Below are 14,114 nucleotides of genomic sequence, written 5' to 3' on the forward strand. Positions count from 1 at the left end.
AGTGAACACATACACATGTTAGTGGAACACACTGGAGCAGGGGGCAGCTGAAGCGCCCGGGGAGCATTTCGGGGTATCAGTGTCTTGCTCAAGGACACCACAGCCATGAGTCCGGGGGATGTTGGCGGATGGTCCAGTCGGGGTTTTGAACCTAGGTCCCCCACGGTGGCAGGCGATGATCTTAACCATTGGGCCACGGCTGCCCAACATATCCAAATAATATGACAAATATCCAACACGGCGGCACGGTGGCCGACTGGTTAGAGCGTCAGCCTCACAGTTCTGAGGAGCGGGGTTCAATACCCGGCCCCGCCAGTGTGGAGTTTGCATGTTCTACCCGTGCCTGCGTGGGTTTTCTCCGGGCACTCCGGTTTCCTCCCACATCCCAAAAACATGCATTCATTGGGGACTCTAAATTGCCCGTAGGTGTGAATGTGAGTGCGAATGTTGCTTGTTCCTATGTGCCCTGCGATTGGCCGGCAACCAGTTCTGGGCGTACCCCGCCTCCTGCCCGATGACAGCTGGGATAGGCTCCAGCACGCCCGCGACCCTCGTGAGGAGAAGCGGCGCACAAACATGCGTCATCCCGAGAAGTGTTTCTACTACTTTGTCTCCACCATGTGGCCAAATAAGGTAACCAAACCAACTCTGACGGTGTCAAACGGAAGCGTCGATATATTTTTGTATCCATCCATTTTCTGAGCCGCTTCTCCTCACTAGGGTCGCGAATATTTGTCATATTATTTGTCTATATTTGTATATTTTTTAGACTTGTAATTTTGTATTATTTTTTTTTTTAAATGTATTTTTAAGCTTTAATTATTTCTATTACTGTCACTATTTAAAAATATTTCAACCTAATTGGAAATTATATTGATACATCATCATTTTGGGGGAAATATTTTATTTCAATATTTTAAAAAAATACATTTCATTTTTATTTATTTATAAATATTTATTTTATGTTTTAGTTTAGTCGTTTACAGTAGTAATCCAAATTATTCAACCCCCATTGCAAAGTATATTGCTGCATTTTTTTAATATGTATTTTTTATATGTATTTCTAAAATGGATGGATGGATGGACTGTAATCTATGATTTTAGACATGAACATTATTTTCCACATTGACAGTTACAAGCTTGCAGCCATTTTCAGTGAACCGTCAGTAATTTACACACCAAGAAAACAATTTCAATCACAACGCAACAACACAACTTGGGCATACCTAATGTTGTGTCCTGGCTGTCAGTCAGTCTCCAGTCCGCGGGTTTGCATGTGTTTTTGCCACCAGCAGTCTAAATGGGCTTGATTTGTGAGCTCATTTCCTTTATAAACCTTTTTCTTCACTTTTATTTTGGTCTGTGGTTTTGCTCACACACACACACACACACACACGCACACAAGCACACAAGCACGCATCCACACACACAGTGGGGCAACTTACTCTCCGCCCACACAGGAAGCAGCGTGTCGCCATGGTGACGCGCACCTGCCGCTCTTGTCTTTGTTGCAGCCGCTCCCTTCCAGCAGCTCCTCTACCACGGCCTGAGGACAACCATTTGAGAAACATCAAATTTGAGAAAATACCATCAGAGGTGGGAAGTAACTGAGTACAAATACTTTATTACTTACATTTTAACTTATTGAAACATACTATTTGTACTTTGCAAATGCATTGGAAGAGAAAAAAATAACTAATTACAAGCATAAAATGTATCGAAAATACTGTCGGCGAGTCTCTGTGTGAGTGTCAGGGTGTGAGCTGTGGTCGATAGCAGCTTCTGCGTGAGTGTGCTTTAAAGTGTCTTTGTGTTTGACTCTTCTCCCGCCGTTCAACCGCTGCTGTGGCTCTCCTTTCCCCACTTGCGAGGGCATTACAGTTAGTAAGTATACAGTACAAACCCATAAAACTTGATCGCGTTAAATAAAAGACAGAAAAGAAAAGACATTTGGAAGAGGCCTGATATCTAATTCCATTTGTCTTTTTTTTCCTTATGCTGATAGCATTTGTGCAACTTGAGAGCAAAACAAATCTGAATTGTGTCACTTGAACCATGCCGTGTAAAAAGCAGGCTGAGTGAAAAAGTTGACTTGCCCAGATAGAGGTAGTTCAGGTGTGACAGAGATGTCAGATTTCGAACCCCCTTAAATGTGTAAATTTAAAAAAAGACTCTTTTAGTTGTATAAAACGTTTGTGAAAGGAGCTGTAAAAAGACACAACTGACTGTTGTGTTGTTCTTGTGCGTCTTTAGTCTCTGAGGCGTCATCTGCAAAAAAGATTTACTTGTGTTCATTGTGTCACGTACTCTGCGTGAAATGAATTTAGCTGTGTTACCCAAAATGAGATTCTCTTCAATGTTGCTCGGAGGAAAGTGCACAAGTTCAGCTGTTGTGAATGAATGCTTGTTTCTGCAATAACAGTGGGGGGTGGGGGTGGGGGTGGGGGGGGAGTGCATGTTAAAACATTTGCAGAGCTCCAATTATCAGGCCTAATTTGTGAATTTTACACTTTGCGATCTAACTAAGTAAAGGCCTGATTATCCGATATCTCAAAGATGATCCTGAGCGATAATCCTGTGTTGTGGGGTGTGTTAAAAGTGAACGTACAGTTCGTTCTTCACCACCTCGGGACAGACACGCAAACACACACACACACACACACAGCAGACGCAGTTTTCTTTTTGAAAGTCCCTGTTGTGATGATTTTTAAAAAAGTATAATGTGAGTTGTCTGTCCTCGCCAAGAGTACAAGATGGTGCCCACCACTGAGGTCATCTTGCTGTTCTCCTGCTTCTGCTTGGCCAGCCCAAAGTCGACTGTGGGCGAGAGGAAAGACCCCACGTTACACTTTGAGATGAAACAAGCGCGACGTTACTGATGAAAAAGATGAAAGTTACTGATGGTGACTTTCTCCTCTTCGCCCAGCATGATGATGTTGGGCGTCAGGTCGCGATGGACGATGCGTTTGTCCTTGTGGAGGTACCTCAGGGCCTGGCACATCTATGGAGGACATGATATCGACCATTGCGCACTTCATTCACACTATGTCATACACTAGGCCGCCACCATGTCCGGACGCCATCCAATATTATATATTTCTTATGGTTAAACATAGAGCGGCGTTGACCTTCACCTTGACCTCTGCCCATATGAACCAAGATATAAAGCAAATATAAACAGACATAATGTGTCTTCACAAAGCTTGTTACCAGGATGAAGATGTTCCAGATTCGCTCCTCAATGAAGCTCTGTTGCTTCTCCTTCAGGGAGTTGCAACGCTCCAGCAGAGGAACGCCCTCGATCAGCTCCATCACGATGTACAGCTTGTCATCTAGGGGCGAGCCAATCAACTCGTTCGCCATCTTCTTGCACGTGATAATCAGAAGAGAGCCTCACCTTCCAGGAAGGTCTTGTAGTACTTGACGATATTTGGGGGGGGCCATCTGAAGAATACAGTGATCCCCTGTTCATCGTGGGAGTTACAATCCAGACCAACCAGCGATAGGCTAATATAAAAGTAGTGCTTTGACAGCATTTTGTAGCATCTTTGTGCCGAGGAAGTATGTTGAAGTGAGGGTATAAGCTTCTATTAGACATGCAGAATCCCTGGATAATGTAAAAGTTGTGTTTTGGCGCCACCTTGTGGCAGCTAAGTGCTAAGGAACTATATTGTAGTTAGGGGAGGAGCTTCTGTTAGACCGGCCAAAGCCCTTGCTACTAGAATAGTAGCTATTCGTGGCAGGTCTTGCCCCCCCCCACTGTAAATGTATTTCAACAGGAAAAAAATTGATATGTTTAACAGAAAAATCTGCGACATAGCGGGGAATTACTTATTATAAGCAGACACAGAAGAAGAACAGAAAGTATTTTGTCAGGTGGTTTGAATGAAACAAATGGGAAAAAAAACCTCTTGAGAGTGGACGGCATTATACCTCCAAACGGAAACTCTGAGAGGCAGTTCTTGCACAATAATTTGGACACTGAGTAAATTTGCATGAAAACAAATGTATTATGACAAAAATCCTGAATATGCAGGAGTTAAAATAATTATTGCTGATAAAAATGTCTTACTTACTGTCAGGCTATTTAGGAAAATGAACAACAACAAAAAACATGCTTAAAAATTTGGAACAAAGTGTAAGGGGATTTAAAAAAAAATAAAAGGCATGGTTTGGCGAATAATTTGGAACACAGAGTAAAAAGACAACTGTGGAACGACACTGCTGACCAGGTTGTACCTTGAAGACGCTACCAAAGGCACCGGTGCCGAGGTGTTCCAGTACAGTGTAGCCGTTGATCACTTTGAGCGTGGGCCGGTTCTGGTCCACAGCCATGATTCCCTCCTGCAGGCTCTCCTGCTCCTCGTCCTGTAACACCCCCCCAAAAAATGACAATAAAACAATGGTTCAATGAATAGGTGGTTTTATGTTGTTCTCACAGAATACTGCGACACTTTGATTTGAAGACCCTCGTAGGCTTCCAGGTCCAAGCACGTAATGGCCCACGTCAATAAACGCCTCGTAAAGGTGGGAAAGAGCCTGCAAAGAGAAACAAACACGCTACTTAACACCTCAAGTTAACTGGCATGATGTCATCAGTACCTCTTAAAGTGATGTCTGTTCCTCTCCACGCTGAAGAGGAAGCGCAGTGCCCGGAACGCGCAACACTGCCGACACATTGGCTCATGTTACTAAACAATGTATCTGTCAGAGCTCATATCGCATATACAAAAAGTTATACCTGTATAGATGACACATTCGGTCCAGACTCTTGGGCTAAAATCAGTTTGGCGAAAATATAGATCCCGTTTTCCTGAGAAAGAAACTCAACTTGCTTCAAATTGTTATGTTTTAGACTACTTTTTTGCTATAAGCTGACCTGCGCAATGTGATGAGCACACGAGTCCTCCAGGCTGAGCTCAGTCAGAGCTGCGCAGCAAGCTGCACCAAAAAGAGAATCACGACAGGCATAATTATTTTATAGCGACCGTGTAATATACTTAGCAATAAGCCTCGCTAACACTATCGTCAGCGAGCGCTTGTTGAACCCGGGCAGACACCTGCTAACTAGCTATCGCTCGTGAATATTCTCATTCATCCAGTTCATTTCATTCTCTGGGCACTGAAGCTATCACAACTGGACTCTTCTGGTTGTCTTAGAAGACGTTTTGCCTTTAATCCCAACAAGCTTCATCATCTTGCTAGCCATTGCTAGCTTCAGTGTAACCACTTAACCTGAACACAATCCTAACCGACCCCTAACCCCAATCCCTAAACCTAACCCCAACCCTAACCCCCAACTGCAAATCCAACCTTAACCCCATTAACTTTTACCCAAACATAAAAATCCAACATTTTGGAACTATGGGTCATTTTGTTTTGAAAAGTCATACTGTACCTAACCTGCACTAACACGCCACACATTTTGTTCTTTGACTTTGAATTGGTTGAGCGACAGAGCAGCTAAAAAGTGCAGTTGAAAAAAGTGGATGAATGCTGATAAGATGTTTATTTTGAAACACATTTATCAAAAATAAATAAATAAATCAAAATTTTTAAAAAAAGCTTGTAGCGGCAGAAAGTCACGCCCTTTCAGGAAATTACGTGTTTACATTCTCAGCGTCTGATAAGACATCTCTGGGGAGCTTGGGGGTTGGCAGGCAACAAATCACTTCACTTGAACCACTGCAGGCTGACCTCTAACCTTAACAAAATGTTCTCTTGTCTGCATTGTTCCTGTTGTGTGTTGCCTGACACGACTGCAGGGCCACGATGTTGTCGGCGCCCGCGCGAGGTCCTCGCTCCTCCCTCGTACGACCTCGGCGGACGCGGCCGGCGGCCCTGGCGCTTGTCAGCTCCTCGATGGACAAGCGGTCGCAGCCAAACTTTCTGTCGCTGTTAACGAATTGAGATTAAAAGATGAGAAGTAAACCTCCTGCCTCCTGTTCTATAAGGAAGATTATTTGTTTTTATGATTGATGATGATTTGTATAATCTCATGACGTTTGTATAGTCTTTAATTTTCATTTAAAACATGTAGAATATTTTCTTTTTATGAATTTAATTATTAAAACACTATGAACAAATGGAGTCCATTAAGAAAAACTGAATTCACATAACATTTATTTTTTTGTGGCCTAAAAGTACTGGATGTTAAGAAAACTCTAAATATTGCTGCCCAGAGCCTTCACAGTCAGTCGTGCTGGTCAATTAACTTCAACTAGATTAACAATGGGACTGTTTCTTTGAAACAGATTTCAGATTAGTCCAACCAAGGCCAGCGAAATGGCCCTCCAGGACGAATTTGGATTCTGATTGGTTAAAGAAACAGTCCCATTGGTAATACTTTAAGATGTCGATTCATAATTTAATAGAAGTTACTGTACATGGGCCAGCATTACTGATCGTGAAGGCCCTGGTCTGATTAGATTGACATGGTAACACAAAAAGGTTCAAATCTGAAGGCTGTGATAGCACACTATTTTTCTAAATTCATATTTAACATGTAACAAAAGTTGAATGTTACAAGATATCATACTTTTTATTTCTTTTTTTAATTAAAACAAAGTTAAATGAAAATTGGCCTCAGGATTTTATTAAAATTAAAATGAGACACAGCCCACATCAAAAGGTTACAAGAAAATGTTAAATTGTTGAAATTAGATAGCACACAATTTTTTTGATATTTAAAAATTCAAATCACTTTAAGAATTAATCATTTTAATAAGATGTTACACTTTTTATTTTACATTTTTTTATGCAAAAGATACAGTTAAATTACATGTTTTCAATTAATTTTTTTACTTGAATAATACCAGATAGTTTTTTGAACATTTTCAAAAATGTGGAAAGAGTTTGGACATCCCTGGTTTAAGTCAATGGGATTTAAAACAATTTTTTTTTACCTTGGCGAGTGAATGGACGCCTCTGAGATGATGAAAATTCTTCTGGAGGGAGGAAAATAAAAACTTACAGAACCAACATAGAACGGACCCAATACAAAGCCAACACAGAATCAACATAGAACAAACACAGACCAACACAGCACCAAAACAGAACAAACAGACTCAAAACAGTACATACAGGACTGGATATAAAAAAAGCTTACACAGTAGTCTACACACCTCAGTTCAAATGATATAAAAAAAAAAATTATGAGACCGAGATAAATCATTTCCAAATCCTTTCCGCCATTAATGTGGCCTATAACCTGGATAACTCAATTGAAAAATGTTTTTTTTTCTTTTGAGAGGGCAAGTAAAACCAAATAACTGAGGATAATGCGGCTGCGCAAGCGTGCACAACCTCTTGTAACTGGATTGTGGCTGTGTTCAGATTAAACCAATTAACTCAAACTCATGTTAAATGCAGCACATTCAGCACACACCATCCAACCATCCATTTTCTGAGCCGCTTCTCCTCACGAGGGTCGCGGGCGTGCTGGAGCCTATCCCAGCTGTCATCGGGCAGGAGGCGGGGTACACCCTGAACTGGTTGCCAGCCAATCGCAGGGCACATACAAACAGACAACCATTCGCACTCATAGTCACACCTACGGGCAATTTAGAGTCTCCAATTTATGCATGTTTTTGGGATGTGGGAGAACATGCAAACTCCACACAGTCGGGGCCGGGGATTGAACCCGGGTCCTCAGAACTGTGAGGCTGACGCTCTAACCAGTCGTCCACCGTGCCGCCTTCAGTACACACGTGCCATCATTTAAAGTGCATCTAATTATCCCCACATAAAATGTCATTGTTTTAGTAGGCTATTCCTCACATTTATTTTTACTTTCTCGCAAAAGCCTGAAGGGTTTGCACGAACACTGACTGCTATTTGGAACTGTTCATAATTCCAACCGAAGAAAAATAATTTCGAGTTCGTCTGATTACCCCCAAATAAAGTTCAGTTGTTCTAGTAGGCTTTTTCTGACATGTATTTTGCTTTCTAGCAAAGACCCCTGAGCTAACACTGACTTCTACTTCAAACTGTTCATAATTCCAGTTGAAAAAAAACAGCCTCAAAGCATGATGTTGGCACGACCATGCTTAATTGCTACAATTTAGTTCATTGCTACTTAGTCTACTTCATCTACTTGTCAGTGTCAGATGGAACTTGGGCCTTAGTCAAGGGGGAGGGAATTCTGAACAGTTCAAAAGTCAGTGTTATCACAAAAGTGTCACGCTTCAGCTAGAAAGCAAAAAAAAAAAAAAACTGTCACGAAAAGCCTACTAGAACATCTGAACAGTCTACTTAGTCTACTTACTCTACTGCTTAGTCTACTTGTCAGTGTCAGTTGAAACTTGGTCCTTAGTCAAGGTGGAGGGAATTATGAACAGTTCTAAATACCAGTCAGTGTTATCACAAAACAGCAGTTTGAATGCAATTGGTTAATTCTAAACACAGCAACATCCCCGTTTTAAGAGGGTTTGCACACTTGTGGAACCATATTATTTCAGTTGTTTGTTTTTGCTTCCCCTCTCCTTTCTTTTCAAAGCGAGTTGTACAGGTTATAAGTCACGTCAATGGTGGAAAAAGTTTCAAAACATTTATCTTGGTCTCATTTTTGAATATCACAAAAACCTGGCATTTGAAGGGGGTGGATAGAGTTTTCCTATTCACTGATGCAACACATATTGTGATTTACCTGCAGAGTCGGTTGTTGACCAGCAAGGTGAGAATGTCTGCAAAGAGCTTTTGTAGCGGGTAGCTGCTAAAACATCTCAGCTCTCCGTACGTCATGCTGAAACAGGGACATTAAGTCTTTTTAATGAACACTCCTCCTTTAGCACTCTACAAAAAAAATATTTAAAAAAAATATTTGAACACAAAGAATTAAACAAATTGCAAGCAAAAAATGTATAGAAAATACTGTATGTGTCGACGACGTACATACATCTGCTTTTAAGAGGTGGGGCGTGGTGGCATGTGATGTCGGTGGGTCTGCATATGTGTCTGGACGTGAGCTGTGGCCGACAGCAGCACCTGTGTGAGTGTGCGTGTTGCTTTTATGTGTTTTACTGTTCTCCCAGCGTTAAAAAAAATACTGTACCTGTATACAATGGTATCACACATCGGTGACTGAGGCTCTCCTTACCCACCTGGGGGCGCTATAGTACCTTAATCAACCTATTGTTTTTCATTTCACTCTGGGAGTGTTTTTATTTTTGTTGGTAAAAAAAAATATTTTTGGTGGGTAAATAATGTATTTTTATTGGTTGTGGGGGAACTATTATTTTCTATTTGTAGTAGTTAGAAGTGCACTAAGAACTTAAAGTACGTTTTAGGGATTACAGTGAATCACTGCATTTTCGTGGTTCGGCATTCACAAATTTGCTAATTTTGGGATTTTTTGGGGTGAACCTATTCTCCGATTTCCGCTGAAAAACTCACCTACTCACTGCGTTTGTTCTCATGCGCCATCTAGTGGCAACTTGGTGCTCAATTACTCTCGGATTTCCGCTAATCACAGCAGGCCATAGAAGTGTAACAAAAATCATTTTTTGATATTTAAAAACATCTTTTTTCAAGATTTTTAAACTGGATCCCAGCATAACAAGAGACTTCCATGGGCCCATGAATAGAATGTGACTTCCTTAACTTGCGGGAGGTTCATTGGACATTTTGTGGACATTTTAACCTGAATTTCTCGAGCTCGGTGGCTTCCCCGCAGCTGTCTTTGGGAGGGTGCGGGCTGTGGAATCCGCTGCTGCCTGCATTGTTGTGACTCAACACCTGCAACACACACATGGGGCAAACCACTTATTGTTGTTACACACACACACACACACACACACACACCAGAGGAAACATGAGCCTCTTTGTATCTTCATCAAAACGGCCTGCTTTGTTTTCTTGCTTGGGGTTGCTTTTGGCAAGCAGGGCCTGAAGCCTTCTCAGATCACATGATGTCCTGGAAAAATATGTTTTTATTGTTTTTCAGTCAAAGCCACAGATTACCTTTCCTCCCTTGTGACAGAATAGGCACTGTTCATTCAACAACAAAAATGACATTAAAAATGTGCCTCATTGTTAATACTCTGACCAAACAAGACGACCTGGCCTTAGTGATAAAACGACACTTGTAGTGACAGACTTGGTTGCCATGGATACAATAACACAGTAATAACGTAGACCCAATTTAGGGCCAAGATGGAATCAACATACATGTAAATATGACACAAAAAGTAAGGACATTTGCGTTTGGTAGATGATTTCTTTGTTTTAACAATGCTTCTTGGCAAATAATCTTACACCATTGGAAAGCCTGTTGATTTCCTTTTTAACACATTCACTGCCATTGACGGCTTTAGAAGTCAAATATCCATGTTAACTGGGAAGGCTGGCAGTGAATGAGTTAAATGGTGCCGCGTTTGTGAGGAACATGCATGTGTGGGATGAGCAGCAGAGCTGAGTACGTGGGTTGTGCCCACTAGAAATGTACCAAATCTTCTCTGCTAATGCCAAACATGGCACAGCAGTAGCAGGAGGAGGAGGTGCCAGGCTGTTGAAGCTGTATATGGTTCTTCCACACGCTATTGAATTTACTTATTGTTTAATCAATCAATATTTAAATTGTCATTATGTCTTGCTTCTTCAAACGTTGATCATCCAATCCAGAAAACAAGAGTCAATGGCAACAACAAAATAAGATGTTGAACATTGCTGGAGATGATTTAGCAAATTTTTCATGGGCGCAAACCACTATACTCAGCTCTGCTGATACCTTACAAATGCGACCCCAGTGAGGAAAAGCGGTTTGGAAAATGGATGGATGTGTCACCATTTAAAAAGGTAATAAACATGCTTTCCAGTGGTGTAAAATGTATTGCCAAAAAGACATACAACATAGAAATAATCTACCAAACACAAAAAGGTCTTACTTTTTGTGCTATGTTTATTACACAGCACCAACAGAGAATCAAACAAGGGACCAACATAAGACCAGCACAGTACCAGAGAGCCAACAGAGAAACAACATTAGGCAGCACAAAACATAGAACGAACACAGCAGCAAAAGGAAACCAACGCAATGAACACAGCACCAATAGAAAATAAATATAGGACCAACAAAGAAGAACATAATAATCATGTCCTGCCTTTTTTTTTTTTTTTTTACATGATGTTATGCATATTCATTCTAAATGATGTCACAGACTCGATTAGACCACAGACAAGAGGAACCTCTGCTTACTTCCTGTTGATTCCCGTGGATGTCAGAGCTTGTTTGTCTCCTTTTTTGACTTGCTTGGATATTTTTAACTTGTTTGCGTTATCTGTGGAGGTAAACAAACAATACAGCTAGTTAGCTGCTAGCCTATGTTATGTTGGCTTTAATTTATATTAGCTACAAGCCAACTACGGTAGCCAGAAGTAATTTATTTATTTATTTACATTTTAGAAGTGAAATTAGTCAACCTCAAAGTCATGTTCCTCCATTATCACAAAGAGGAACACCAAAAAATGTTTGGATTGAAAATGGGTCTTGGTGTTAATAGTCCGAGCAAAGGGAAAGACCTAAAATTAGTAATAAAACGACACTCGAGACTGGAGTAGCAGTGACAGTCTTGGTTGCCATGGATACAAGCGACGCCTCATATTTCCTGACGGAATGTGCTACCAACGGAAAATCGAGACCTAAAAGATGGACAATTGTGACGGTATATTAATTAGTATTATTCATAGCATTAAATACGTGTAACAATTGTCTATTATAACTCGTTTTTGTTTTTGCTTTTGTTTTCAGATTTTAAAAATAATAGTGGTATACTTCTAAAAAAGTTTGCTTCCTGGGGTGAAATGTCGCGAGACTACGATGGGTCTGAAAAGAATTTAGCGTTGTCGCGACATTTCCCCGCTTGGACATTCTCGTAGACGTTGCGTCGAGTTTTCAGCGCAGCTACGACGAACACAGGTGGCGCTGCGTAATTTATAGTGCGTAACTCGCGCAAATGCGCTCAGACTGGGGGAATGTCGGCTCGTGAATGATCGGCGACTGAGGCGGCAGGGAGCGTCAACGCAATGGGTGAGAGTGCTCGCTTCTTCGGCTACCGTCTCAAAGATTGCTCGCCCACGCCGGTTGTAAAAATGCGACGGTTGTGTTCCGCGTTCGCGCTAGGTGTGATACATTTGACCGAGGTGGCTTTTTTAATTTTATTTTATAAAGCTTGTACAGTCGTCTGAGCAACCAACGCCCAGTCGTCCGCCTCCACTTGGATTCGCTAGCTTAGCTATAGCCTCATTTTTTTGGCTAGCAGCTAGCGGGAGTGTCATTTCCTGTCGCTTGCTCTTTAGTCAACTAAAAAAATTCAAAGTTAACTGCAACACTATACTCGTTTTATAATCGTGGTGACCCTTAAAACTTTTATATTAAGCTTTCGCTGCTAATAGTAACACACCAGGGTGATTTATTGATTGTTCTGTAGTCGTTTTTATGCATTAAACAGCATTCGATAAACTTCCTGGTTTTTGGGAAAAAAATAAAAAATCACGTATGTGATCTATTGTTGTATTTGTCATCAATTTAACGGGTTAAAAGTCACGACACACGCTATGCGGCCACTTAAACTCACAGTTGTGCCCCACGAAGAAGAGCTCGGAGCCCCAAACGAGTGCGTGCCACATTACTCCCGCACGTGTGTGTTTTTAACAATCCTTATAAACAATTATTGTAATAAACGTGAAACTATTCTGTTTGTCTGAAACAAGGCAGCCTGGAGGATGTAACGTCAGGGTTTAAGCAAGGAGAAGAAGCCAGGTTGCTGCTCCTGCTTTCTAATCTGGATTAAGTAGATCTTGTCTGTCACAGGGCATGTTTTGACTTCTAAAATCACTGGTCTCAGACTATTGCAGTCTGAAGAGCGTATTAAGTGTCCTGCTGTGATGTGATTCATTATAGATGGTCAGTTTCATGACAAAATGTTTATAACTGTGGCTCAGAGTACTGGTTGTCACTGTGAAATCAAATGTATTATTAAATTGACTTTTTTTCCTTTGACTTTTCCACTGAAATTTGAGATATGATTTCTGGTGGCATCGAACGCAACTCTCTTCACAACAAGCAGCAGTTAGGCATTTAGTGACCAATTCTTCAAAAAGGGACTGGACGCTGTTTCCCTTTGATGTTTACTGTCAAAATGAAGTGAATTACACTTTGCATATTTAACCAAATCACATAATGGGCTCCTGAAACCAGCGTCGATGTGGTATTAATTATAAACCTTTAATTTATATTTGAACACAAATGGTAGCAACACATGTTGACAAACAATGTAACAATCCTCACGTGAAAATATTCTTTATCCACTGTGAAAAACATCTAATATTTACTGAGTCACAGTATTTGTGAGACTCTTCTTCGTTTGTGTCTGTATTTCTGTATTATCCTGCCCCCCTGTGGCCAAAGCGCACACACCAAAAGGAGGACAATGTGGGGATGGAATGGAATAATGACATTTCCATTCATTTCAATGAGGAATGATGATTTGAGATAGAAATGTTTTGCGTTAAGAGCGTGGTCATGGTAATCTTTGCCACAAATAGTGAACAAACCTGATTAATTGGCGCTGCCCCATAAAAATGTTTAGAATTGCATATGTCAATCGTGTAAACAGTAAATATACCACAAACTTTGATCCTAAAACATTGTATTATAATTTCCAAGTCATTTTACATTACCCTTAAAAATAAATGGTTTACAGATTATTTGATCTTGAAAAAAATGCACCACAAAGCGTGCTTAGTTTTGGACGTGCCTACTCACTATGCCACTAGGGATCTATCGTTTAGATACTAAGGTTGTAGCGGTATGTGAAAATCACAGTTGGGTACATTCTGTAACTTGGTTTTTAATGTCACAGTTTGGTTCCTGTTCAGATCAAATTACAAAACAGCAGCTTTTGTTTAGTGGAAATAGGAATGGATTGGATGACATTTAAAAGGAAACAAAAAACAATAACTGCTGACAAAAATGTGGATTCATTATAGTGTTGTACAGTATATGTTTATGATTGTTGGTCTGTGGTTGCCCTCAGAAGACCGTTTGTCACTGTGAAGCCAATTGTAATGTGTAATCTCCTTGTCATGTTATTAAATTGTTATTTTTTTACCACAAT

At 40.7% G+C, this 14,114-nt stretch overlaps 2 protein-coding genes across 6 annotated transcripts in view; one reads left to right on the forward strand and one right to left on the reverse strand.

Annotated features, from left to right (window-relative positions):
* On the reverse strand, positions 1 to 12,799 carry LOC133479919 (serine/threonine-protein kinase Nek10-like). Of its 5 annotated transcripts, XR_009789113.1 has the most exons (10): positions 12,573 to 12,799; positions 11,195 to 11,276; positions 9,641 to 9,735; positions 8,648 to 8,743; positions 6,906 to 6,947; positions 5,705 to 5,895; positions 4,880 to 4,941; positions 4,742 to 4,813; positions 4,603 to 4,667; positions 4,161 to 4,539 (listed from the first exon to the last, which is right to left on the reverse strand). XR_009789113.1 is itself a non-coding variant. In XM_061777485.1 (7 exons), exons 4-7 carry the CDS (start codon positions 3,361 to 3,363, stop codon positions 1,442 to 1,444), a joined length of 414 nt encoding a protein of 137 aa, XP_061633469.1. In that variant the 5' UTR covers positions 3,364 to 3,444; positions 4,240 to 4,539; positions 4,603 to 4,667; positions 4,742 to 4,983; the 3' UTR covers positions 1 to 1,441. The 5 variants fall into 5 exon arrangements, 4 of the variants coding, with proteins under 4 accessions (XP_061633469.1, XP_061633470.1, XP_061633466.1 ...); XM_061777485.1 differs by lacking the exons at positions 5,705 to 5,895; positions 6,906 to 6,947; positions 8,648 to 8,743; ... (1 more) ...; positions 11,195 to 11,276; positions 12,573 to 12,799 and adding exons at positions 1 to 1,546; positions 2,765 to 2,817; positions 2,899 to 3,001; positions 3,211 to 3,444 and having other exon boundaries at positions 4,240 to 4,539; positions 4,742 to 4,983; XM_061777486.1 differs by lacking the exons at positions 4,603 to 4,667; positions 4,742 to 4,813; positions 4,880 to 4,941; ... (4 more) ...; positions 11,195 to 11,276; positions 12,573 to 12,799 and adding exons at positions 1 to 1,546; positions 2,765 to 2,817; positions 2,899 to 3,001; positions 3,211 to 3,444 and having other exon boundaries at positions 4,240 to 4,557.
* septin7b (septin 7b) overlaps positions 12,032 to 14,114 on the forward strand; it is a 22,095-nt gene continuing 20,012 nt past the window's right edge. The window contains exon 1 of the mRNA XM_061777467.1: positions 12,032 to 12,120. Coding sequence (XP_061633451.1) covers positions 12,088 to 12,120 — 33 coding nt within the window. The 5' untranslated portion in view covers positions 12,032 to 12,087. The remainder of the gene's footprint in view (positions 12,121 to 14,114) is intronic.

Source organism: Phyllopteryx taeniolatus, chromosome 6 (assembly GCF_024500385.1).
Source record: "Phyllopteryx taeniolatus isolate TA_2022b chromosome 6, UOR_Ptae_1.2, whole genome shotgun sequence".
Classification (NCBI taxonomy): Eukaryota; Metazoa; Chordata; class Actinopteri; order Syngnathiformes; family Syngnathidae; genus Phyllopteryx; species Phyllopteryx taeniolatus.